This window comes from Chiloscyllium punctatum, chromosome 31 (genome assembly GCF_047496795.1).
Source record: "Chiloscyllium punctatum isolate Juve2018m chromosome 31, sChiPun1.3, whole genome shotgun sequence".
Lineage (NCBI taxonomy): Eukaryota > Metazoa > Chordata > Chondrichthyes > Orectolobiformes > Hemiscylliidae > Chiloscyllium > Chiloscyllium punctatum.
Window position 1 is genome coordinate 67,502,582 of NC_092769.1, and position 26,196 is coordinate 67,528,777.

General features: G+C 49.5%; 1 protein-coding gene across 1 annotated transcript in view; it reads left to right on the plus strand.

Annotated features, from left to right (window-relative positions):
• The window catches only part of LOC140457019 (syntaxin-5-like), a 45,359-nt gene that overhangs the window by 12,792 nt on the left and 6,371 nt on the right, over nucleotides 1-26,196 (plus strand). The window contains exons 2-8 of the mRNA XM_072550921.1: nucleotides 9,901-10,126; nucleotides 10,536-10,606; nucleotides 12,478-12,533; nucleotides 15,990-16,060; nucleotides 17,304-17,420; nucleotides 17,956-18,012; nucleotides 20,889-20,973. Of these exons, the coding sequence (XP_072407022.1) occupies nucleotides 9,920-10,126; nucleotides 10,536-10,606; nucleotides 12,478-12,533; nucleotides 15,990-16,060; nucleotides 17,304-17,420; nucleotides 17,956-18,012; nucleotides 20,889-20,973 (664 nt within the window). The 5' untranslated portion in view covers nucleotides 9,901-9,919. The remainder of the gene's footprint in view (nucleotides 1-9,900; nucleotides 10,127-10,535; nucleotides 10,607-12,477; nucleotides 12,534-15,989; nucleotides 16,061-17,303; nucleotides 17,421-17,955; nucleotides 18,013-20,888; nucleotides 20,974-26,196) is intronic.

Here is a 26,196-nt window from a genome sequence, read left to right on the forward strand (position 1 = left end):
AGACCCATTCCCCTACTTAACCTGCACATCTTTGGACTGTGGGAGGAAACCAGAGCACCTGGAGGAAACCCCACGCAGACACAAGGAGAATGTGCAAACTCCACACAGACAGTTGCCCGAGGCTGGAGTCGAACCTGGGTCCCTGGCGCTGTGAGGCAGCAGCGCTATCCACTGAGGCACCGTGCTGCCCCTTTTTAAGAGAGAAAACAAACATATATGCAAAAATACACCCTCAATTTGTTTCAATTCATCTTTGTCTTTTTGAAAAGGGAACAAAGTCAGAATCTATCCCATTAATGACTGGTGTTGAGCTATATGTCACACACTGTGCAACCGAGGGTGGTAATCTCACCAGTAGTGTTTTAAGCGCAGCTTGGAATATTTTCAAGGGAATAGAAAGATTTCAGTTTCTCTCAGTTTCTGACTTGGTTTGGCTGCTTACTGGAGTTGCCAGGTTACATTGTCTGTAATTAGGTTGCATGCATGTTTGTTTGCACTGAAGAGTTGGGTGCAGAATAAAAGAACCATTGATTTTATTTTACTGGGAGTGTTTGTGCAGGAGAGCAGGTTGACTAGCAGATGATACAAGAAACGTGGTATAGAAATAAGGGGTCTCGCATTTCGGATGGGGATGAGAATTATATTTTTCTGAGGGTCATAACTCTTTGGAATTCTCTTCCCTGGACAATGATAGGTGGAGAATCGTGAAATAATTTTAACACCGATAGGTCAGCCTCCCTTATTAATGAAGAATTTAAGGGTATAGGGAGTAACCAGGAAAGTACAGTACACTGAGGCCACAATCCTATTGAATGGCAGAGCAGTCTTAAGGGACAGGATTAGCTGCTTCTGCTCCCTCATTTGTAAAGGAATGTCTCTGGGGAAGAATAGGTCCTCTGGTGCCAGGAACAAAATAAAGGCCGGTTGAATAAGAGAGTTAAGAAGCCCCAAACTTCACCAAAGAGCTGAGATTTAACTGAGGTCTTCGAGGAAGTGGAAGGGTTTAGGAAGAGAATCCCAGTGCAAAGAGACTGAACAGGCACAAACAACTTGTTTTTAATGTAATAAAATGTGCCATGGTGCTGTGCAGGAGCTCCACAATGTGACTGAGTTACAAAAGTGTATGCTCGGGCAGGTGAAGCTCAGACGGCTGTAGTTTTTGAGGAGGGTCTGAAAGGTGGGGAAGAGAGGTCCTTGAAGCAACTGAGTAGCTGAAGGTATGCCTTCCAAAAGTGAGTGGTGAAAGTCAGACATGAATAAGAAACCTGAATTGGAAGAGCACAGACTTCGAGGAAGGGCTGGAGCACAATATCGAGATAGAGAGCACTTCACCCATTGCTGCACACCCCTGCCTTTGCCCCAAGTCCTGTTACTACTTTGTCTTCACATTCTCCCCACGTCTGCATGGGTTTCCTCCCACAGTCCAAACATGTGCAGGTTGGAGTGAATTGACCAGGCTAAACTGCCTGTAGTGTTAGGTGCATTAGTCAGAGGGAATTGGGTCTGGGTGGGTTACTCATCGGAGGGTCGGTGTGGACTGGTTGGGCTGAAGGGCCTGTTTCCACACTGTAGGGAATCTAATCTAATAATTGTTCAATTCCCTGTTGAAGGCTTTGCTGAAATCTGCCTCCACCACACTCGGGCAATGCATTCCAGATCCCAACCACTTGCTGTGTGAAAAAGTTTCTGTTTATATTGCCATCGCTTGTTTTGTCAATTACCTGTGTTCCTTCATTCAATGATAAGTCTCTCCCTACCTTCTTTCTCCAGCTGCCTCATGATTTTGAGCACCTCAATCAAAACACCGAGGAAAACAGTCCCAACTTCTCCCATGTATCTGATTCTGCTGAGAATCTAGGCTGCTCCCTCTCCAATTCCTTCTCATCCTCCTTAATACATGGCACCCAGAAATAGACACACTACTCCAGCTGAACCAGACCCAGTGTTTCATGCGGGTTTGTTGCAACATCTTTGTTTTGGTGCTTTCTGCCCCAAACACCAGTCCCAGGATCCGTGTGCTTCAGTAACCGAACCTGCTGTGCCACCTTGAATGGTGTGTGCATGAAAAAGTCCCTCTACTCCCAAAACTCCGATAGAACTTCACCCTGTATCTTATATTGCCTTTTGGTCTTCCTCCTAAAGTGAATCACTTTGTAAGTCTCTGCAAGAAACTTTGACCACTTCATTTGTCAGTTCTACAAGCCTGTGTAGTTTTAGTGCAGGGTAAGACATAGACAGATGTAAACTTTCTGTTCCAGTATCAACCTTGTAATTTTGTTGCCCCTTGTCTGGTCCTTTTTATGTCTGTTTCATAAAATAGATATGAAAAATGCTCACAGAAACTTCCAACTTCAGTCCATTTAAGATTTGATGCAGGTTTAACATAATGCCTCAGCTTTTCAATTCTGTCTCTGTAGAACTGAACTCATCGTACTTACAAAGTCCTGTATTAAAAGCACAGTCTATGTCTTTGCTTTTATTGATGTAGAAATCTGTGTCCACGTGTCTCTGCCCCTCTCTCTATTGATTATACAAGGACCTAATGACCACCTTATTCTTCCCACTAAAGTGCATCACTCATGTTAGATTTATTTTGGTACTTCTATGCCATTTGGCTAGCTTTTTCAGCATTACCTTCAGTATTCACTGTTAACCTCTGCAGCTGTAATATTGCATCCCTCGCTCTCCTCCATTACCCCAATGCACTCTATGGTATGATCTGCGTATGCTGCACCCAAAATGGGTCTGGGTGGGTTACTGTTTGGAGGGTTGGTGTGGACTGGTTGGACCAAAGGGCCTGTTTCCACACTATAGGGAATCTAATCAAATCAAAACCAACTTTTCACTGTACCTAGGTACATGTTGCAATAAATCAAGTCAAAGTATACTCCCTTCCTTTCAACTCCAGTAGCAAGGAGGAACCTAATTGAAATGGAATGTGTGTGTTGAAAGTTGGGTTTACTCTGCAGGCGATCCTGACAAATGCACTCACCTCTCAGTTCTCTCTGCACTTTGCCTCTCAGTCAAACCTTTGAAAGCAAGTCTTCTATCTGCTCCCTTTCCTTACTATTTGTTCTCTCCACACACCGATGAAATGTCTTGTGGGATTTTCTGCAGCAGGAGTTCTGCCTCGATTACATATCAACATATGAGCGTATGAATTAGAAGCAGGAACGCACCATTCTTAAACCTGCTGTTCCATTCTGAAATAACTCCACTGAGGCTGGGATCCTGTTACCAAGTCACCCTTTATTTCCATGTGCAAAGTCCTTGATACTGGTCCAGTTCCTGCAGAGGTGGCTCGGTGTCAGAGTGGCTGACACTTTGTTTTTAAAATCAGCCCTTCACTTTTTTTAAAATTAACTTATTTTTCCTCATCAACCTGTTCAGACAAACTGAGATAATTCCCCTCCCACTCTGCCAAGGACACGCAAATCCTGGGCCAACTCCACGCCAAATCCAAACCAACCGCCGCCTGGAGGAAGAATGCCTCATTTTCCCACCTTGGGACCGTCCAACCACACAACATCAATGTGGGTTTCAGCAGTTTCCTCATTCCCCCCCCCCCCCCATTCCCAGACCCAACCCTCCAACTCGGCACAGCTCTCTTGAACTGTCCTACCTGTCCATCTCCCTTCCAACCTATCCGCTCCACCCTCCTCTCCAACCTATCACCACCACCCTTCCCTTTCATCTACCTATCACCTTCCAAGCTACCTTCCCTCTCCAAGCACCAACCCCCCTTCCATTTATCTCCAAGCCCTCTTGGACCCCACCCCACCCCACATGCCTGACAAAGAGCTTATGCCCAAAGCATTGACTCTGCTGCTCCTCAGACGCTGCCTGATGTGCTGTGCTTTTCCAGCGCCACACCTTTTGACTCTGTTATTCCACACCTCTGGAGCAGGTGGAATTTGAAGTCAGGCCTCTTAGCTCAGGGGTAGGGACTCTACCTCTACACCACAAGAGGGCCCCAGTCCTCTCTTTTTATTGTTAAACAATACACAGTTTACAAAAAACAGTTGATATTAACAGCTGTATACAGAGAAACAGCAATGTTCCAAGGGAGAGGAACGGCAAAGCCAAGCCCCAAACTCTACCGTTCAACCTGTTTTCAGGGAAATGAGGAACCTCAAATCCCAGTTTCTATCATTACAAAACAGTAACATTTGTATGTGTAAGACGGTCCAATTACATTAAAAAACCAGTGCATACAATACAGACCCCCCAGCAACCCACCTGTCCCTCCCACCTTCCGGCCACTCTAAGGTAGCTCGCTCCTTTGCCCCTTCCAGCTCCCTGTCCTCTTTTTACCTGTCAGCTGGGGCTCACTGATTGGGGCTGTTAATGTGGTCCAGCCAGGGAACTCACAGTCTGATGAGTCGTTACAGTTACTACAATTCAATTTGACTACACCACATTGGGGCTTAATCCCAATCATCTCTCCTCTCTCTCGACCCTCATTTATCAAGGACTGTGTTTCAGTTCAATTTCAGTTCCACTTTGCAGAATTCTACTCGCGTTCAGGCCCCAGCTAGTGGCTTGCTGTCTGAATGCTTCATCTGGATGCTGTCACACAGACATCTCTGTCCTCTACCTGCTGCACTGTTCCAGTGAGGCTCCATGTAAGGTTGAGGAACAGCACCTCATCTTCCAGTTAGACATTTTATAATCTTTCAGACTCCACTTGAGTTCAACAATTTCAGACCATAGTCTCCGCAAACCTCTCTCCCTCAAGTATATTTTCTTGCCCCATCACCATTCCCATTGGCTTTGTGAGATGAACTATCCAAGCTGTCCTGTCTCTCACCTGTATCTCTGGCCATGCTGTTTCTCTCTAACCTTCTCTTACATCTTTAACTTTCCCTGTTACAGCTGAGAGGTTATCGGGATGGAATGTTAACTCTGTTTCTCTCCCTGCAGCTGCTGCCTGATCTGAATATTATCAGTATTTTCTGTTGCTGTTGCAAAAATGTAAGTTAGTCAGAGAGCTGTAGCTGCTGCCTAACCTGCTGAGTATTTCTAGTATTTTGCAAGAAGTTGTTAGCCAGAGAGAGTGAGTAGAGGTGATGAGAGTGGTGCCGGGCTGCTCAGGCCGATGTTCTTTTTACTTGGTCTGGCCTTGGGCAGAGAAATGGCACATGGAGTTTAATCCAGGCACGTGTGAGGTGCTGCAGTTTGGGAGATCAACTGTCAAGGAAAAGTATAGAGTTAATGACAGGACCCTGAACAGCATTGACGTGCAAAGGGATCTTGGGGTTCAAGTCCATAGCTCCCTGAAAGTGCCCGTGCAAGTCGGTAGGCTGGTAAAGAAGGTATTTGGCATGCTTGTCTTTATTGTTGGGGAATTGAATCAGAATGTCATGTTGCAGCTTTATGAAACTTTGGTTCGGCCACACTGAGAGTATTGCGTTCACTTCTGGTCGCCACATTACAGGAAGGATGTGGAGGCTCTGGAGAGGTTTCCCAGGATGCTGCTTGGATTCGAGGATATGAGCTATAAAAAGAGGCTGGAAAAACTCAGGTTGTTTTCTCTGGAGTGGTGGAGGCTGAAGGGAGACTTGATAGAAGTCTCTAAAGTTGAGTTGTGTCGATAGGGCTGGAATACCTAATTCTAGGGAACGTGCATTTCATGTGAGTGGGGGAAGGTTCAAAGGAGATGTGAGGGGCATGTTTTTTTTAACAGAGTGGGAGGTGTCTAGAATGTGCTGCTGGGTTGGTGATGGTGGAGGCAGGTACAATAGGGGTGTTTAAGGGACTTTTTAGATAAGCATGTGAATATGCGCGGAAGGAGGGATATGGACCAAGGCCAGGCAGAGCAGATTAGTTTAATTTGGCATCGGGGTTAGCAGGATATTATGGACCAAAGGGCCGGTTCCTCTGCTGTACTGTTCAATGTAGATGTGACTCCAGACCCACGACGTTGCATTCCTCTGAAACGGCCTGAGCAAGCCACTCGGTTCAGAGGTATGTAGGGATGGGCAGCAAATGCTACCCTTGTCAGCATTGCCCATAACCCAGTCGAGAATGCTTATTGAGTCGTGCCCATTATTGCGCCACGTTGTATACTCTCTCTCGCTGTAAACCGCATTAATATGATTCCTTCTGCAAATGTGAAAAACCATGCTTCTCCCGTTCCCAAGTTTGAATCTGTGGTGTGACCCCAGCCCCACTCCTTCGTTTCTCACCCTCCACCCACCAAGGAATGCTCGCTTCACAGCCTGCTGCCTGCCTCGTCCACCTGCTCACTGACCGTTGTCCAACCGATCTCCTGATTCCACGTCCTGCCGTGAATCTCATTCCGATTTAAATGACAGGGGCATGCCGGGGTGAGTCAGGAGTTCAGGCAGTAGTTGGGGCGGGTGGAGCTCACTCTGCCCTCACAGACTTTGCTGAAAGACAGTTGGAATGGGGATTTCCATGACAGAATGCTCGAGACTGGTAAAAGAAAGTGAAACCAGGACAGGATGCAATCTGATGGGTGGTGGGGAATAATCTGAGATGTGAGGAGCGATTGGAAAAGCTGGAGTTCTTTTTCCTTAGAGCAGTGAACGTCGAAAGGGGACCTGGCAGAGGTGTATGAGATTATGAGGAGATTAGTTAGGAAGGCACTGTTTCCATTATTAAAGGAGTTATAGCCAGGGTATGTCCATTTGAGGTCAGTAGTGATGGGTGACAAGAAATTGGTTAGGATCTGGAACTCGCTATCTGAAAGTGGTTGAGTCAGTAACTCTCAAAATCTAAGCAGTGTTTTGGTATTCACTTGCTTTGCTGGAGGTTGGTGGAGTGGAAGTTGAGGACCAGGGTGGGGGTTCTGTCCTTAGTGTGATCATGGCGTCCCGTTTCCCCCTCAGTCGAAGCAAAATGCTCAGAGACTCAGTTATAGTTTTACCTCCTTCATCTTTATTCCAGGCCCTATTGGAGAAGAGAACGATTGCCCATGTACACAGGGATATGAGTTCACCGCCTTCTCTCAAACAGCAGTTTCTCAATGAATTATATAATCATTTTACAGGGAGGAACATCCAGATAAGGCAACATACATGTTGACTGGGTGACCATTACAATTAGCGAGTGTCAATGGTAGAGATTAAGCCATCTGCTGTTACACTATGAATAACTGACTTCACATAATGAATACTTTTCACCTTGTTAACTGATATTGCATACTGAACGCTACCTCATCTTGTTAAATGGCTCTACATAATGTCTGCTTTTCCACTGTGTTAACCCATTACCCTTCCCTCCAGCATCCCACTGTTAACTGTAAGTTCTTACCCGATCTGAGTCATGCTCAGCTGAGTCTCTTGTTTCACAAAACTCTTTTCCCCCACCTGCTCATACCCTACACACATTCTCAATCAGATGCCACAGAGAATGCTGGAGAAACTCAGCATCTGTGGAGAGAGGAACAGAGCCAAGGTGTCGGGTTCAGTACCATTCCCCTTCCGAGCTGAAGTTCATTTGAGTTCACTGAACTCGCGGTAGCGTGAAGGTCGAACTCTTTGGCTATGGCGGGTGTCACAACCCAGCCTGGCTCCTATCCGCCGACTTCCCCAAGGAGGTCATCAGGTGGTGGTGGGTGAGCCCAGAATCTAACCTAACCCTAACCTCATTACAAGGCACAAATCTCCCTTTATATCCAGCAAGTCCTATTCCCCTGCTCTATCCCCATCGTCCCTCAGAGCAATTTATTTCCAGCACCATCCAGTTCCCTTTTGAAGTCATTCATTGTCTCTGCTTCCACCACCCTCACCCGCAGCGGGTTCCAGGTCCCTATCATCGCCGTGATGATTAGATGTTCTTCCTTGCAGTTTCTCCCCCCTACCCTCCAAGCTAATTCAAGCCTTCAATCTCACTGTACCATCAGCCAATGGGACCAGCATCTCTTTCCTGACCTTCTCCAAACCTATCACCATGAAAGCCCCCTTGAGCAAATCTCCCCGTCCAACCCCATTGTCCCAAGGAGAACAACCTCGGCTTCTCCAACCCAACCTTCTGACTAAAACCCCTCCAACCTGGGGCCATTATGATCCATCTGCCTTTGCACCCTGTTGAGGGCGCTCACCACCTTCCTGAAGTACAGGGGACTAGAACTGGGGAGGCGGGGGGGGGGGGGGGGGGGGCGGAGGAAGATGAGAATTTCTATTTTGCACACAGAGGTGTAGTCTGCCTTAAAGGGAAGTGGAGACAGATTTGGTAGGAATCGGTGCTAGGATGGTCAGCCTCTGTGGAACATAGAGAATGGGTGGGGAATAACTGGGTAGCTTTGTAAGAACCAGCCCCACAACAGGAGCTGAACGATTCCCTGCTCATGTAAGATTGGATAATACAGACTGCAATTGCATGTATATGGGTTAAGAGCTTCTAGCAATCAAACCAGTATAGAAGCGAGAGCTTGAGGGCTCTTATGATGCAGCAGGGTAACGTCCCTCTGAGTCAGGAGCCTCAACTTCGAGTCGCACCTATTCCAGAAGTGTGTAATCACATCTCTGAACAGGTCGATGAGAAAATATATAGTCGTAGTCATCGAGGTACACAGCACGGAAACAGACCCTTTGGTCCATGCCGACCAGATATCCCAAACCAATCTCATCCCACCTGCCAGCGCCCTGCCCATATCCCTCCAAACCCTTCCTCTTCATATACCCATCCAAATGCCTTTTAAATGTTGCAATTGTACTAGCCTCCACCACTTCCTCTGGCAGCTCATTCCATACATGCACCACCTTCTGTGTGACAAAGTTGCCCTTTAGGTCTCTTTTATATCTTTCCCCTCTCACCCTAAACCTATGCCCCTCTAGTTCTGGACTCCCCGACCCCATGGAAAAGACTTTGTCTATTTACCCTATCCATGTCCCTCATGATTTTATAAACCTCTATAAGGTCACCCATCAGCCTCCAACGCTCCAGGGAAAACAGCCCCAGCCTGTTCAGCCTCTCCCTGTAGCCCAAACCCTCCAACCCTGGCAACATCCTTGTAAATCTTTTCTGAACCCTTTCAAGTTTCACAACATCCTTCCGATAGGAAGGAGACCAGAATTGCACGCAATATTCCAACAGTGGCCTAACCAATGTCCTGTACAGCCGCAACATGACCTCCCAACTCCTGTACTCAATACTCTGACCAATAAAGGAAAGCATACCAAACGCCTTCTTCACTATCCTATCTACCTGCGACTGCATTTTCTTAGTTGGGCTGAATAGTTTTTTGTTCACCTGAACTTAACTTTGAGGTCCTTAACAATTGATAACACGCGAGTTAAAATATTTCTTTTAGTTGGGGGTGGTGGGGAGTGGTTCCTTGCCGTGTATTCGGGGAGATAAGCCAGCCCTGCCTTTCCTCCAGCATTGCTGAGGGTCAAGTGCTGACAGCTCACTGAGGTCATGTGTAAATGCTGGTCTGAGCTGGAGATGTGTACCTGTCGTAATGATATCTCTCTCTCTCTTTCTCTCTATCTATCAATCAGTGTCATTGTTTGCTGAAGAGCTGGCATCTAAGAGGATTAGTATTGGAAGAAATGGCCTGGTCCTGACCCATAAGTGGCTCCCATGTCCAACAATGTTTGGATATTAAAATTCTCAGCCTTGGTTTCCAAATCTGCCATAGATTTGTCCCTCATGAACACTAAGCTTCTTCAGTGCTACTGTGTTTTGAAATGTCTTCCATTCTGCCACCTTGACCATCCGTGATTTCCATTGGTGCCCAGCTTCCGAAGCTTTAGAACTACCTCCCTGCTTCCTTTAAAGAGGTCCTGAAAGCTTAAACCTCTTTAACTGAGTCTTTGGTCTCCTGTTAATCCACTCTATGAAGTGCTGGGGGTGGATGGTCTCACCACCTTAGAGGCGCTGTATAAATGCAGGTTATTGTTGTACACTCTGACTCTGGTTTGTTTCCAGGCAGGGGTTATGAGCCTCGATGAATACGCGACGACGCCACGGTCCCTCCAGTACTGAGCAGGGAGTCTACCTCGGGCCAACACAGACGCAAGTCCTCACTTCCAAATCCCTCCCTTCGGTCCCGGTCGCTTCTGGCCCGGTGCCCCCGTTTCAGGAAGAGATCATGTCGTGCCGCGACCGCACGCAGGAGTTTGTAGCTGCTTGCAAGTCCATGCAGAGCAGACAGGTGAGTGTACATAGCCCCCCTGTGGAAGCAGATGGAGTGACAGAGAATCTCTGCAGCCTTTGGGGTTGCTCTGTGCTCATCTTAGTAGTGAATATTTCATCCCGTGCGTGTGCTCACTTCCTCTCCCGTCAGGCGGTTTCTGTCCTCCCCGCGTGGTCTTCCTCTCCCATCAATAAAACAGACGGTCGCATTATTAACCTGTTGTTTGTGGGATCTTTCTGTGCACAACTGAGCTGCCATGTTGTCCACATTCCATCACTGACGTACTATGTTGGCGGGGGGGGGAGCAAATAAAGCGTTTTGTTGGCTCTGGAGGAACTTAAGCCTGTCTGGGGTTGTCAAAGGTGCACACCTTAATCTTTCTGCACGCCATTTGGTTCACCCATGTCTGATCTTTTGTCTTTTGCAGAATGGGCTGCAGGTTAACAAACCCCTCCTGAATGCTGTGCGCCAGCGGAGTGAGTTCACCACCATGGCAAAGTGAGTGCACACTGGCGAACAAACCAGGCAGATGGGTGGCCTGCGCCACTTCCGCTTGGTTTGACCATTTATTATTGTCACGCGGACCTCGGTACGGTGAAAAGCTGCTGTTTTTGCATGCAGCGCGGACAGCTCATACCGTGCAAAGTGCATTGGGATAGTAGAACAGAGTGAGGATTGTAAAGTTACGGCTACAGAGGAGGTGCACCAAGATGAATTAAAACTAAGAGGTCCGTTCAGAAGTCTAATTACGGCAGGGAAGAAGCTGTTCTTGAACCTGTTGGTACGTGTGTTTAAGCTTTTGTATCCCCTGCATGACGGGGGAGGTTATAACCCCCGGGGTGGGAGGATTCTTCGGTGATGTAGGCTGCCTTCCCAAAGCATATATAGATGGAGTCAACGGATGGAAGGTTGATTTGCGTGATGCACTGGGCTGTGGTTGCAACTCTATAGTTTCTTACAGTCCTGGACAGAGCAGTTGCCATACCAACCCATGATGCTTCCAGATAGAATGCTTTCTAAGGTGCATCTAAGAGCTTTTACAGATCTGCCCAATTTCCATAGCCCCCTGAGGAAGTGCTTCACAAGGAGATCTGCTTTGGTGCAGTGGAGAACAAGAACCATGGCTAACTCCCTCCGTTCCAAGCTGCGTGCGTTGGTGGGTGAGATCAGCCAGCACAGCACTGATTGGCAATTAGCGCTGAGGTTTTCTTATCTGTCTGGATTGTTGTAGGGCTAACGAGGATGTGAAGACCACCTTTGCTGAATTGCCTCCGTTTCGACCATGAGCTGATAAAGGTGCTGGTTACCTTGGCAGTGGCTCGTGGTGCTCCGTGTCTTGTCTGTTCATTGCCGGTGTTGCGATTCAGAAAAGACGGTCAGCTTTGTTCCGGGGGCCTGGGACATTGGTGGAGTTTGAGCAGCGCATGCTCACTGTTTACTGGCTTGCTGTCGACTGATGTGAGGGACACCTGTGATAACTGTGGTAAAGCCACCACATGAGACAGGTCTCGAGCATGCTGCGAAAGAGGATTCAGCCAAGTCAGGAGCATGTGTGCGCCCTTTGGGCTATATTGGCTGTACTCTGTATCTAATTCATGCTCTCCCTGTCCTGGGGTGTGTTTGGTTGGGGGGGGGAGAAACAATGTCGAGGGAGCTTTACTCTGTATCTAACCCTGTGCTGTCCCTGTCCTGGGGAGTGTTTGATGGGGGACAGTGTAGAGGGAGCTTTACTCTGCATCTAACCCCGTGCTGTCCCTGTCCTGGGGAGTGTTTGATGGGGGGGGGGAAACAATGTAGAGGGAGCTTTACTCTGTATCTAACCCTGTGCTGTCTCTGTCCTGGGGAGTGTTTGATGGGGGACAGTGTAGATGGAACTTTACTCTGTATCTAACCCCGTGCTGTCCCTGTCCTGGAGAGTGTTTGATGGGGGACAGTGTCGAGGGAGCTTTACTCTGTATCTAACCCCATGCTGTCCGTGTCTGACAGTGTTGAGAAGGCTCTACTTTCTGTTCACTTTTAGTCTAAAAGCATAGAGGGAGCGACACTCTCTCTCCAACCCTGTGCCATCCCTATCCTGGAGTGTTTGATAGACACAGTGATTTTCAGTTTAAAAGTCTAAAGAAAGCTTTCCTCAGAATCGGAACCGTATCCTATGATTTCCCATCATTAGCGAGCACTGCCTTGCTGAGAAACATTTAATGTCAATGGAGACCCTTTCTGGGCTTGCCTTGGCCGGTAGCGAGTGAGCCCTTGTCCAAGTGCAAAAAAGTGACTTGCGAAGATTAGTGCTCAGTCTGACAACTGCAGATTTCACAGCCTTGTGTCGAGTGGAAAGAATGTGATAACCGCGGTCTTCTTTTTTGTTGCAGACGGATCGGTAAAGATTTGAGTAACACATTCTCCAAGCTGGAAAAGCTGACCATATGTGAGTAACCGAACCATTTGAGAAATACAGCCCTGTTGTGTGTCCTTATGGAATTCTCCATCCAGCAGGCAAAACGGGGGGTCCATTGGGGGTTCAGGGCAATTGCATTAGGATGGCGTGGTGCGTTAGTGCCCTGAACGGTTGTGATGTGACAGAGCAGCGGCTGAGAGAAAAAAGGTCACCCACTCCACTCTCCAGGTCCCTCTGCCTCAGGGGATGTTCTCCCCCCACCCTCAAAGGTGACGTAGTGGTAATGCCCTTGAACCAGTAAACCTGGTTCCAGAGACTCGGGTTAACGCTCTAGAGACCTGGTTTCGGATCCCACCGTGACTGATCGGGAATGTAAGGTTAGCCTAACGATGACCGTTGTCAATTGTCATAAAAGCCCCAACAGGTTCACTAAATGTCCAAAAGTACCCAGGTTAGGGTGGATTTGGCCATGCTGAATTGTCCCTTCGTGCCCAGGGATATACAGGCCAGGTGGATTAACCATAGGAAATGCAGGGTCACAGCGATAGGGTGGGGGGGGGCATCTCGGTGGCATGCTTTTCGGAGGGTCAGTGTGGACTTGATGTGTTGAATGGCCTGCTTCCACCCTGGAGGGATTCTCTGATCTCAATTTGACAAACACCAAGAGTCTTCCAACTGCAGTTTCCAGGGCCAGTGCAAGAGACAAGGGCAACAGATCCATGAGAACACCAGCCCCAGCAACTTCCCCTCCAAGCCGCACACCATCCTGACTTGGAAACATATTGGCCGTTCCTCCAGTTTCCTCCCGCAGTCCAAAGGTGTACGGGTTAGGTGGATTGGTCGTGCTAAATTGTTCATAGTGTCCAGGTGTGTGTCAGTCAGGTGGGTTAGCCCTGGGAAATGCTGGGTAGAGGAGGTTGGGTCGGTGTAGACTCGAGAGGCCAGGTGACCTGCTTCCACACTGGACGGATTCTGAAATGTTCCTTATGGAAGGAAATCTGGCATTCTTTCTTGATTTGGCCAACATGTGACTCCAGACCCAGAGCGATTGGCCTCTGTGTAATTAGGAATGGGCGATACATTCTGACCCTGCCAGCGATCCTCTCATCCCATGCACAAATCTTTTTAAAACGCCCACAGGTCTGCGGGTGAAGAATCGGCCCATTCAGTCACGTTCACACCCATAACAGCAGTGAGCAGACGTGCCCTCGAATCGAGGGAGTGCAGGCCACAGGCTGGCCTTGAGCCCTCACTCCACAGTGGGTGTTGTGTGTCCCTCAAATCACAGCAAGGCCACGTTCCCTTGAGAGGAATCGTGTGAGAGTGCTCTGAATCCTTGCACTGTGCGCTGCACTGATTGAGGGGCTTGACACACATCAGATGATGCTGCTGAAATCACCCCGTCTGGGGGAAGTGCGAACACTGAAGATGTGCGCTGGCCCGCTCGCTCTCACCTATCTACATCGGGCTGTTGAGCTAGAGTCTCTGATACTGATGCACTCTCAAGTCCCTTATATTTACGGTCCACATCCCTGGACCCTGGCTTCATATTTCAGCACACAGTCCACTTGGAGAAACCCAGCAGCACTGTGTTACTCTTGCAGCCAAGCACTAGATGGCGCCTGCGTTCCAAGGTGCACAAGACTTGTATTAAGCAGAGGGAATTTAAACCGAGAAGCTGACTTTGGGGGTGTGATGTGGGAGAGGGTGGGGAGTGTGTGGTGCGCGAGAGTCTGAGAGATGTACAGCCTGGAAGCAGACCCTTCGGTCCAACTCGTTCATGTTGACCTGATATCCTAAATAAATCTAGTCTCATTTGCCAGCAATTGGCTCATATCCCTCCGAACCCTTCCTATTCCTATCCCCATCCAGATGCCTTTTAAATGTTGCAATTGTACCAGCCTCCACCACATCCTCTGACAGCTCATTCCATGCACGTACCACCCTCTACGTGAAAAAGTTGCGTGTTAGGTCCTTTCAAGTCTTTCCCCTCTCACCCTAAACTTATGCCCTTGAGTGTTGGACTCCCCCAACCTGGGGAAAAGACCTTGTCTATTTATGCTATCCGTGTCCCTCATGATTTTATAAACCTCTGCCTCTGACACTAAGGGAAAACAGCCCCAGCCTGTTCAGCCTCTCCCTATACCTTTAAACTTACCTGCCCTGGCAACATCCCTGTAAATCTTTTCTGCAGTCTTTCAAGTTTCACAACATCCTTCCTGTAGCAGGGAGACCAGAATTGCACGCAATATTCCAAAAGTGGCCTCACCAATGTTCTGTACAGCCACAACATGACCTCCCAGCTAATATACTCGATACACTGGACAATAAAGGAAAGCATACCAAACACCACCTTCACTATCCTGTCTACCTGTGACTCCACATTCAAGGGGCTATGAACCTTCACTCCAAGGTCTCTTTGTTCAGCAACACTCCTCAGGACCTTACCATTAAGTGTATAAGTCCTACCCTGGTTTGCCTTTCCAAAATGTAGCACCTCACATTCATCTAAATTAAACTCCATCTGCCACTCCTCGGCCCACTGGCCTCATTTGACCTTGCTGATGTTGCCAAACCTGGATCCTGAAGAAGGGTTACACCCGAAACATCAACTTCTCCACCTCCTGATGCTGCCTGGCCTTGCTGCCCAGCCTCCTGCCTGACTACCTTGGATTCCAGCATCTGCAGGGTTTTTTTGTATCTAACTAGTCTGTGGCCAGGAGTAAGAATGATAATTAATTGCAACCGGGCACAGATGAAAGGACAGACAAGGGTCCGGCCATTTAGCCCAGTGATGTATGAGCAAACGTGTATAAATCTGTGAAGGTGGCAGGAGACGTAGAGAGAGAGAGCTTTAATAAAGAGTGTGTATTCTCAGGCTATGTAGATCAAGGCACTGAATTATAATAAACAAGGAGGTTATGCTGAAGGTCAGGTCCAGCGAGAGCATCGCATCTAGTTTTGTATTATGGACCCAGATCTTTGGTCTGTTTGTAAACCTTCTAAACTTCTGCCTTAGATTCCAGTCTGTAACTCACTCCCAGGTACCTGTTATTCTATATATAAACCACCCTGAACCCCTCAGTTAGATTCCAGTCTGTAACTCACTCCCAGGTACCTGTAATTCTATATATAAACCACCCTGAACCCCTCAGTTAGATTCCAGTCTGTAACTCACTCCCAGGTATCTGTAATTCTATATATAAACCACCCTGAACTCCTCAGTTAGCTTCCAGTCTGTAACTCACTCCCAGGTCTCTGTTATTCTATATATAAACACCCCAAGTCCCTCAGTTAGATTCCAGCCTTTAACTCTCTCCTGGGTATCTGAGCCCCTCGATTAGGTTCCAGTGTGTAACTCTCTCCCAAGAGTCTGTTAGTCTACGCACAAACCACCTGAGCCCCTCGGTTAGGTTTGATTTGATTTGATGTTGTGTTTTTGTTGCCTTTCCCTTGTACTGACACTGACTCCTGGTTCTGTGACAGTGGCAAAACGGAAATCCTTGTTCGATGACAAAGCTGTTGAAATTGAGGAATTGACGTACATCATCAAACAGGTTTGCCACATTGAGTGGAACGCTGCTTTCTTTTTTTTTGAAAGCTGTACAATTCTCCCCTGAAGATAGTCGTGACCCGCATTTCTATTGAACCTTGCACAGCCCCAGGAGCGTAAGACCTGGCTGTGACTGTGGGCTGGTTAAGGACATTGAGGTGGCGATGGATATTTAAGGGACTGAGCTCTCAGCAAAGATTATGCAGTGCAGCGTAAGCTTTAAAAAGGGGTTAATATCACAGACAACCTCACAGTGGAAGGCACGGGACTTGGTGAAGTTCAAAGAAATGCAGATTGTTCTGCTATAATGCGTGTTTCGTTAACAGGAATTTGCTGTAACAATTGATAAATTTGGGGCTGCTGTTTGTAAAGCACAAATTTTTAAAGTATTTATTGGCTGAAATGCGATTACATCATCGAGGCTTTAAGCGCTGTTGCAAAAGGTCAAATTTTCTCTAACACGGGGTTGTACAAGAATGCATCCATCGCTGGTTTTTGACTCTCCGTCTCACGGTGGCTCAGTGGGTTAACACTGCTGCCTCACAACGCCAGGGACCCAGATTCGGTCCCACCTTCAGGCAACTGTCTGGGTGGTGTTTCGCACATTCTCCCGGGTGCTCCGGTTTCCTCCCACAGTCCAAAGGTGTGTAGGTTAGGGTGGATTGGCCGTGGGGGCAATTGCTCATGTTGTCCAGGGACGTGCAGGCTAGGTTGGCTAGCTGGAGGGAACGCTGCAGGATTATGGGGATAGGGGGCGTCTAGGTGGGATGCTCTTCAGAGGGTTAGTGTCAACCCGATGGGCTGAGTGGCCTCCTTCCACACTGGAGGGGCTTCTATTACACACTTGGTGGAACAGTATCCATAAGACTGCTGATGAGATACCCTTTCTCTCTGACTATTACCTGAGAGCAAGTTGGCAGCATCAGTAAAAACCGATGTAAGCTTAAAGGTGCTCAGTGATCAGAAGAGACAGGTCAAAGTTCATCAGGAAAGGGAAGGAGAGAGATGAGAACCTCAATGTCTGATCTGGAACCTGCTGTCTGAAAGGGAGCAGGAACAAATCGAGAATGAGATAAATGTTTGAAAGGGCAAAATTTGCAGGTCCGGGATAATGAGGAGGCAGGAGTGTGGCAAATTGGATAGCTTTCTCACAACGGGCCGAGTTCTGTGACTCCAGAAGCGGCCTTATGCTATGCTGTGTTTTAGTTAACGGTTTTTGTTCACATCATTTATTTCTGACCTGTTAGGATATAAACAGCCTGAACAAGCAGATCGCCCAACTACAAGACTTTGTGAGAACCAAGGAGAGTCAAAATGGCCGACACTTGCAGACGCATTCCAACACCATTGTGGTCTCCCTGCAGGTAATGCCGGGAGCCGGGATCCAGGGGGAACAAAACGGTTTTCTTGGTGTGTCCGTGCAGCTCATTCACGAGCCGGTACACCCGCTGTGGGACGTGACATGGGCATTGCTGGGAAGGCTGTCTCCCGCTGCCTGGGGACCTAACTTCAGAAACTGTCCCTACGCCTCCCACCCTCTGCCTCCCTACTCCTCCTGCCTCGATCTCCCTGCCTCCCCCCCCCCCCCCCGCCGTCAATGTGCAAAATCAACCTCCTCAGCCAAACTTTCAGTCACCGAATATGTGCTGAAGCGGCAGTTGTCAGATTATGTTTGGTCCCATATTTCAGACCAAGATATTCAGTGCAACGGGGCTGCAGTATACACAGGGATTATCGTTAATAGCCAATGACCTTGCTGGACTGGGAAGACGGTACGTCACCTCAGTCACAGCAAGTCACCCGTGAATTCGCTTGCCCCTCGAGTGAGCCTTTGTTTCTGATACCGAGTCCCCCCTCTTTTTTTTTATTTTGGTGACGTGTTGTCTTTTCCCTTCACAGTCCCGGCTGGCCTCCATGTCGAACGATTTTAAGTCGGTTCTCGAAGTGAGGACAGAGGTAACATCAGCTCGAACGTTGAAAAGCTTGACTTTGCAGTAAGAGTTGCCAACTGAGCCGCGGGGGGGGGGGGGGGGGGGGGTGGAATCGTGCTGTCACAGGCTGTGTCCCTGTTGCAAAGCCCACACTTGGCGTGGCTGCTTTTGCATGTGGCTGGAGGGAGTCAGAGACTGAATTGCGGCAAAGTTGTAACTGGGGCTGGCATTTCGACCCCCCCCCCTTTCCCACTGTCCTACTAGATCCAAGTTGGACCTGCTCCACGGCTCCATCCCCTACTTTGCCCTTTGCTTATCAAAAGAAATCTGGACTCCAGGGTTTAAGTGATGGCAAGAGTTTATATAAATCAGGCTGGCCTGTTTTCTCCAGAATTTAGAAGGTTAAAGGGTGATCAAGGTATTAACGGGAAAAGATAGCATTTGAAGATAAATAATTTCCATTGGTTGGTAATTCTAGAACTAAGAGCAGAGCCTGAGAATTAGGGCCAGACTGTTCAGGAGAAATGTCAGGAACCACCGGGACACCCAAAGGTAACTTTCTTTGACAAACAGCACTGAATGCTGGGTCAGTTGTTAATTTTAAATCCAAGGTTGATACATTTTTGTTAAGTAAAGGTATGGAAGGACATGGGCCAAAGGCAGGTATATGGATCAACCCTGATATTATCAAATGGTGGAACAGGCTTGAGGGGCTGAATGGCCTGCGTCCTGTTGCTGTAACTTCCTGTAACACAAAAATCTATCCCTCTCCAGCTAAAAAATATTCAAAGATTCTGCCCCCATCACCTTTTTGGGGAAGAGGGTTTCAAAGACTCGTGACTCTCTCTGAGAAGACATGTCTAGTCACCTCTGTCTTAAAGGGTGACTCCTTATTTTTAAAGGATGATCAGTTGGTTGAGACTCCAGAGGACAGGTGGCACTAGCAGCACAGCCTATTGAGAGTCAACGCTTTCCCAGGGCCATGGTGGAAAATTTGTCAACTAGATTATTTGGTGTTAATGGTCTGAGTCCCATTGATCCTGTTGTGATTATGAATCACTTCACCCAACTCTGACCCAGTGTGATCAACAGGTAATTGCACTCACCGAAGCAGAGGGACATTGGTGCGCTCCAAAATGAATCGTAATGCATTATTTCTCATCCCGATCTGTGAATTACTGAGGCCCTTCCTTCCTGTGCTAAGTCCTGCCAGCCACCAGCTCATCCTATTAGCAGATCCCACTGATAGGGAAGTGAAAGGTTGGATCATCAGAGCAGGAGGCCAGGGCTGTTGAAGTAAATACCAGAGAGGATTAAGGACACTTTGCACAGCATCCTGTGTCACACCTCTTACGACAGCCCAACCCAGCCGTTAGGTCCTGGCAGTAACCCAGGATGTCCACTTCTGTGAATCAAAGTTAGCATGTGTCAGACCGTCATTGGTCAGAGCACCGGGTATACGGAATTGGGATGTTATGTTCGCGTTGTACAGGATGTTGAAGGAAAATCGACGTTTCGGGCAAAAAGCCCTTCACCGGCTTCCCGAAACGTCGATTTTCCTGCTCCTCGAACGCTGCCTGACCTGCTGTGCTTTTCCAGCACCACTCTAATCGAGGCTCTGATTTCCAGCGTCTGCAGCCCTCGCTTTTTGCCGAGGACGTTGATGAAACCTGTTCTGTAAAAGTGTGTGCCGTTGTGGTCACCCCATTATCGGAAGGATATTATTAAACTGGAAAGGGGTTCAGAAAGGATTTACCAGGTGGTGTCGGGAATGCAGGGTTTGAGCTATAAAAATAGACTGGAGCTTTCATCACTGGAGCATAGAGGGTTGAGGTCTATAAAATCATGAGGGGTGTGGATAAGGGCCTTTTCCCTCGGGGAGGGGAGTTCAAAACGAGGTGTATTTGTAAGGTGAGAGGAGAAAGATTTAAAAAGGGCGTGAGAGTGGTCCATGTGTGGAATGAACTGCCACTGAAAGTGGTGGACGCAGGTACAGTTAGATTGTTTAAAAGGCATGAGGATAAGTTCGTGGATAGGGATAAGACATGGGCCAAGTGCAGACAGCTGGGGCAAGTCTAGTTTGGGAGCATGGTGTGGACTGGTTGGACCTGTCAGTCTGTTTCCACTCTGTTTCTGTTGACTGTCTGTTTCCGTGCTGTATGACTCTGACTCTACAGCTGAAAGACCCATCTTAGGGCAACGGAGGTGGTGTATTAGCAAGAAGCAAACACAGACCATGTCAGAGAAGCTCAGCAGACCGAGCAGCAACTGGGTCAGCTCTGAAGGAAACTCCTGCCAGATTCAAACTGGTGTTTCTCTCTCCGCAGATGCAGCCAGACCTGCTGAGTTTCTCCAGCATTTCTCTGTGTTTGATGAAGATTTCCAGCAACTGCAGGATTTGACGGTCATATTAGTGAGTACAGACATGGTCGACGTAAAGAGGATCCTGGGATATTGCCAGTTTCGGTGGCACTTAGTCACCAGGGTAGCACCAACAAGTCTCGGATGTCTGCTATGAAGAGTCTCCTCCCTGAGGCCAAGCCAGTCTCCCGGCCTCCCTCGAAGTTCCTTCCTTGTAATAATGTAAAGCTGCTGCGTGCCAGAAGTGAATTATTAAAGGATAGAGTCTACTGCCGGCTTCATTTTAATCTCAATCTGAGGGATTCCGAAACCTCTGAGCTTGCATCCCAGGATTTTCCCAGTTAGGTCTGACCCTTTTTTTAGGCACGCTGTTGTTTTTTATTTGGTGTCTTATTGAGAGCTTCCCAAGAGAGAGGTGGAGACACCACTGGTGTCCCTAGGAGGCAGCAGCTGCACACTCTTCAGATTGAACTGAACCCTGAGTGAACTTGGGCTGTTTTTAACGTCTTGTCATTCATACGTTCTTTTCCTAACTGGCAGAATCTCAAAATGCAGAGAAACAGAAGAGAGCAGTTCTCACATGCCACAGTTTCAAGCCTACCGCCATCAGCTGCAAATGGTTATGGTAAGCATTGTCCCAATTACAGGAATCTGCTCATTGATACAGCAATTACTGGCACAGTTATAGGACGGTGTGTGTTATACTGTGTCCCTGATACAGACAGTGTGTGTCCCTGACTGACCCTGATACAGGACGGTGTGTGTTATACTGTGTCCCACACTGACCCTGATACAGGACGGTGCGGTGTTACACTGTGTCCCACACTGACCCTGATATAGGATGGTGCGGTATTACACTGTGTCCCTGACTGACCCTGATACAGGACGGTGTGTGTTACACTGTGTCCCTCACTGACCCTGATACAGGACGGTGTGTGTTACACTGTGTCCCACACTGTCCCTGATACAGGACGGTGCGGTGTTACACTGTGTCCCTGATACAGGACGGTGTGGTGTTACACTCTGTCCCTGACTGACCCTGATACAGGACGGTGCGGTGTTACACTGTGTCCCTCACTGACCCTGATACAGGACGGTGCGGTGTTACACTGTGTGTCCCTGACTGACCCTGATACAGGACGGTGCGGTGTTACACTGTGTCCCTGATACAGGACGGTGCGGTGTTACACTGTGTCCCTGATACAGGACGGTGCGGTGTTACACTGTGTCCCTGATACAGGACGGTGCGGTGTTACACTGTGTCCCTGATACAGGACGGTGCGGTGTTACACTGTGTCCCTGATACAGGACGGTGCGGTGTTACACTGTGTCCCTGATACAGGACGGTGCGGTGTTACACTGTGTCCCTGATACAGGACGGTGCGGTGTTACACTGTGTCCCTGATACAGGACGGTGCGGTGTTACACTGTGTCCCTGATACAGGACGGTGCGGTGTTACACTGTGTCCCTGATACAGGACGGTGCGGTGTTACACTGTGTCCCTGATACAGGACGGTGCGGTGTTACACTGTGTCCCTGATACAGGACGGTGCGGTGTTACACTGTGTCCCTGATACAGGACGGTGCGGTGTTACACTGTGTCCCTGATACAGGACGGTGCGGTGTTACACTGTGTCCCTGATACAGGACGGTGCGGTGTTACACTGTGTCCCTGATACAGGACGGTGCGGTGTTACACTGTGTCCCTGATACAGGACGGTGCGGTGTTACACTGTGTCCCTGATACAGGACGGTGCGGTGTTACACTGTGTCCCTGATACAGGACGGTGCGGTGTTACACTGTGTCCCTGATACAGGACGGTGCGGTGTTACACTGTGTCCCTCACTGACCCTGATACAGGACGGTGCGGTGTTACACTGTGTCCCTGACTGACCCTGATACAGGACGGTGCGGTGTTACACTGTGTCCCTGACTGACCCTGATACAGGACGGTGCGGTGTTACACTGTGTCCCTCACTGTCCCTGATACAGGACGGTGCGGTGTTACACTGTGTCCCTGACTGTCCCTGATACAGGACGGTGCGGTGTTACACTGTGTCCCTGACTGTCCCTGATACAGGACGGTGCGGTGTTACACTGTGTCCCTGATACAGGACGGTGCGGTGTTACACTGTGTCCCTGATACAGGACGGTGTGGTGTTACACTGTGTCCCTGACAGACCCTGATACAGGACGGTGCGGTGTTACACTGTGTCCCTGATACAGGACGGTGTGTGTTTCACTGTGTCCCTCACTGTCCCTGATACAGGACGGTGCGGTGTTACAGTGTGTGTCCCTGACTGTCCCTGATACAGGACGGTGCGGAGTTACACTGTGTCCCTCACTGACCCTGATACAGGACGGTGCGGTGTTACACTGTGTCCCACACTGACCCTGATACAGGACGGTGCGGTGTTACACTGTGTGACCCTGATACAGGACGGTGCGGTGTTACACTGTGTGACCCTGATACAGGACGGTGTGTGTTACACTGTGTGTCCCTGACTGTCCCTGATACAGGACGGTGCGGTGTTACACTGTGTCCCTGACTGACCCTGATACAGGACGGTGTGTGTTACACTGTGTGTCCCTGACTGACCCTGATACAGGACGGTGCGGTGTTACACTGTGTCCCTCACTGTCCCTGATACAGGACGGTGCGGTGTTACACTGTGTCCCTGATACAGGACGGTGCGGTGTTACACTGTGTCCCTGACTGACCCTGATACAGGACGGTGCGGTGTTACACTGCGTCCCTGACTGACCCTGATACAGGACGGTGTGGTGTTACACTGTGTCCCTCACTGACCCTGATACAGGACGGTGCGGTGTTACACTGTGTCCCTGACTGACCCTGATACAGGACGGTGCGGTGTTACACTGTGTGACCCTGATACAGGACGGTGCGGTGTTACACTGTGTCCCTGACTGACCCTGATACAGGACGGTGCGGTGTTACACTGTGTCCCTCACTGACCCTGATACAGGACGGTGCGGTGTTACACTGTGTGACCCTGATACAGGACGGTGCGGTGTTACACTGTGTCCCTGACTGACCCTGATACAGGACGGTGTGGTGTTACACTGTGTCCCTCACTGACCCTGATACAGGACGGTGCGGTGTTACACTGTGTCCCTGACTGACCCTGATACAGGACGGTGCGGTGTTACACTGTGTCCCTCACTGACCCTGATACAGGACGGTGCGGTGTTACACTGTGTGTCCCACACTGACCCTGATACAGGACGGTGTGGTGTTACACTGTGTCCCTCACTGACCCTGATACAGGACGGTGTGGTGTTACACTGTGTCCCTCACTGACCCTGATACAGGACGGTGCGGTGTTACACTGTGTCCCTCACTGACCCTGATACAGGACGGTGCGGTGTTACACTGTGTCCCTCACTGACCCTGATACAGGACGGTGCGGTGTTACACTGTGTGTCCCTGACTGACCCTGATACAGGACGGTGTGGTGTTACACTGTGTCCCTCACTGACCCTGATACAGGACGGTGCGGAGTTACACTGTGTCCCTGATACAGGACGGTGCGGTGTTACACTGTGTCCCACACTGACCCTGATACAGGACGGTGCGGTGTTACACTGTGTCCCTCACTGACCCTGATACAGGACGGTGCGGTGTTACACTGTGTCCCACACTGACCCTGATACAGGACGGTGCGGTGTTACACTGTGTCCCTGATACAGGACGGTGCGGTGTTACACTGTGTCCCTGATACAGGACGGTGTGGTGTTACACTGTGTCCCTGACAGACCCTGATTCAGGACGGTGCGGTGTTACACTGTGTCCCTCACTGACCCTGATACAGGACGGTGCGGTGTTACACTGTGTGTCCCTGACTGACCCTGATACAGGACGGTGCGGTGTTACACTGTGTCCCTCACTGACCCTGATACAGGACGGTGCGGTGTTACACTGTGTCCCTCACTGACCCTGATACAGGACGGTGCGGTGTTACACTGTGTCCCTCACTGTCCCTGATACAGGACGGTGCGGTGTTACACTGTGTCCCTGACTGTCCCTGATACAGGACGGTGCGGTGTTACACTGTGTCCCTGACTGTCCCTGATACAGGACGGTGCGGTGTTACACTGTGTCCCTGATACAGGACGGTGCGGTGTTACACTGTGTCCCTGATACAGGACGGTGTGGTGTTACACTGTGTCCCTGACAGACCCTGATACAGGACGGTGCGGTGTTACACTGTGTCCCTGATACAGGACGGTGTGTGTTTCACTGTGTCCCTCACTGTCCCTGATACAGGACGGTGCGGTGTTACAGTGTGTGTCCCTGACTGTCCCTGATACAGGACGGTGCGGAGTTACACTGTGTCCCTCACTGACCCTGATACAGGACGGTGCGGTGTTACACTGTGTCCCACACTGACCCTGATACAGGACGGTGCGGTGTTACACTGTGTCCCTCACTGACCCTGATACAGGACGGTGCGGTGTTACACTGTGTCCCTCACTGACCCTGATACAGGACGGTGCGGTGTTACACTGTGTCCCTGATACAGGACGGTGCGGTGTTACACTGTGTCCCTGACTGACCATGATACAGGACGGTGCGGTGTTACACTGTGTGACCCTGATACAGGACGGTGCGGTGTTACACTGTGTGACCCTGATACAGGACGGTGTGTGTTACACTGTGTGTCCCTCACTGACCCTGATACAGGACGGTGCGGTGTTACACTGTGTCCCTGACTGACCCTGATACAGGACGGTGTGTGTTACACTGTGTGTCCCTGACTGACCCTGATACAGGACGGTGCGGTGTTACACTGTGTCCCTCACTGTCCCTGATACAGGACGGTGCGGTGTTACACTGTGTCCCTGATACAGGACGGTGCGGTGTTACACTGTGTCCCTGATACAGGACGGTGCGGTGTTACACTGTGTCCCTGACTGACCCTGATACAGGACGGTGCGGTGTTACACTGTGTGTCCCACACTGACCCTGATACAGGACGGTGTGGTGTTACACTGTGTCCCTCACTGACCCTGATACAGGACGGTGCGGTGTTACACTGTGTCCCTGACTGACCCTGATACAGGACGGTGCGGTGTTACACTGCGTCCCTGACTGACCCTGATACAGGACGGTGTGGTGTTACACTGTGTCCCTCACTGACCCTGATACAGGACGGTGCGGTGTTACACTGTGTCCCTGACTGACCCTGATACAGGACGGTGCGGTGTTACACTGTGTGACCCTGATACAGGACGGTGCGGTGTTACACTGTGTCCCTGACTGACCCTGATACAGGACGGTGCGGTGTTACACTGTGTCCCTCACTGACCCTGATACAGGACGGTGCGGTGTTACACTGTGTGACCCTGATACAGGACGGTGCGGTGTTACACTGTGTCCCTGACTGACCCTGATACAGGACGGTGTGGTGTTACACTGTGTCCCTCACTGACCCTGATACAGGACGGTGCGGTGTTACACTGTGTCCCTGACTGACCCTGATACAGGACGGTGCGGTGTTACACTGTGTCCCTCACTGACCCTGATACAGGACGGTGCGGTGTTACACTGTGTGTCCCACACTGACCCTGATACAGGACGGTGTGGTGTTACACTGTGTCCCTCACTGACCCTGATACAGGACGGTGCGGTGTTACACTGTGTCCCTCACTGACCCTGATACAGGACGGTGCGGTGTTACACTGTGTCCCTCACTGACCCTGATACAGGACGGTGCGGTGTTACACTGTGTCCCTCACTGACCCTGATACAGGACGGTGCGGTGTTACACTGTGTGTCCCTGACTGACCCTGATACAGGACGGTGTGGTGTTACACTGTGTCCC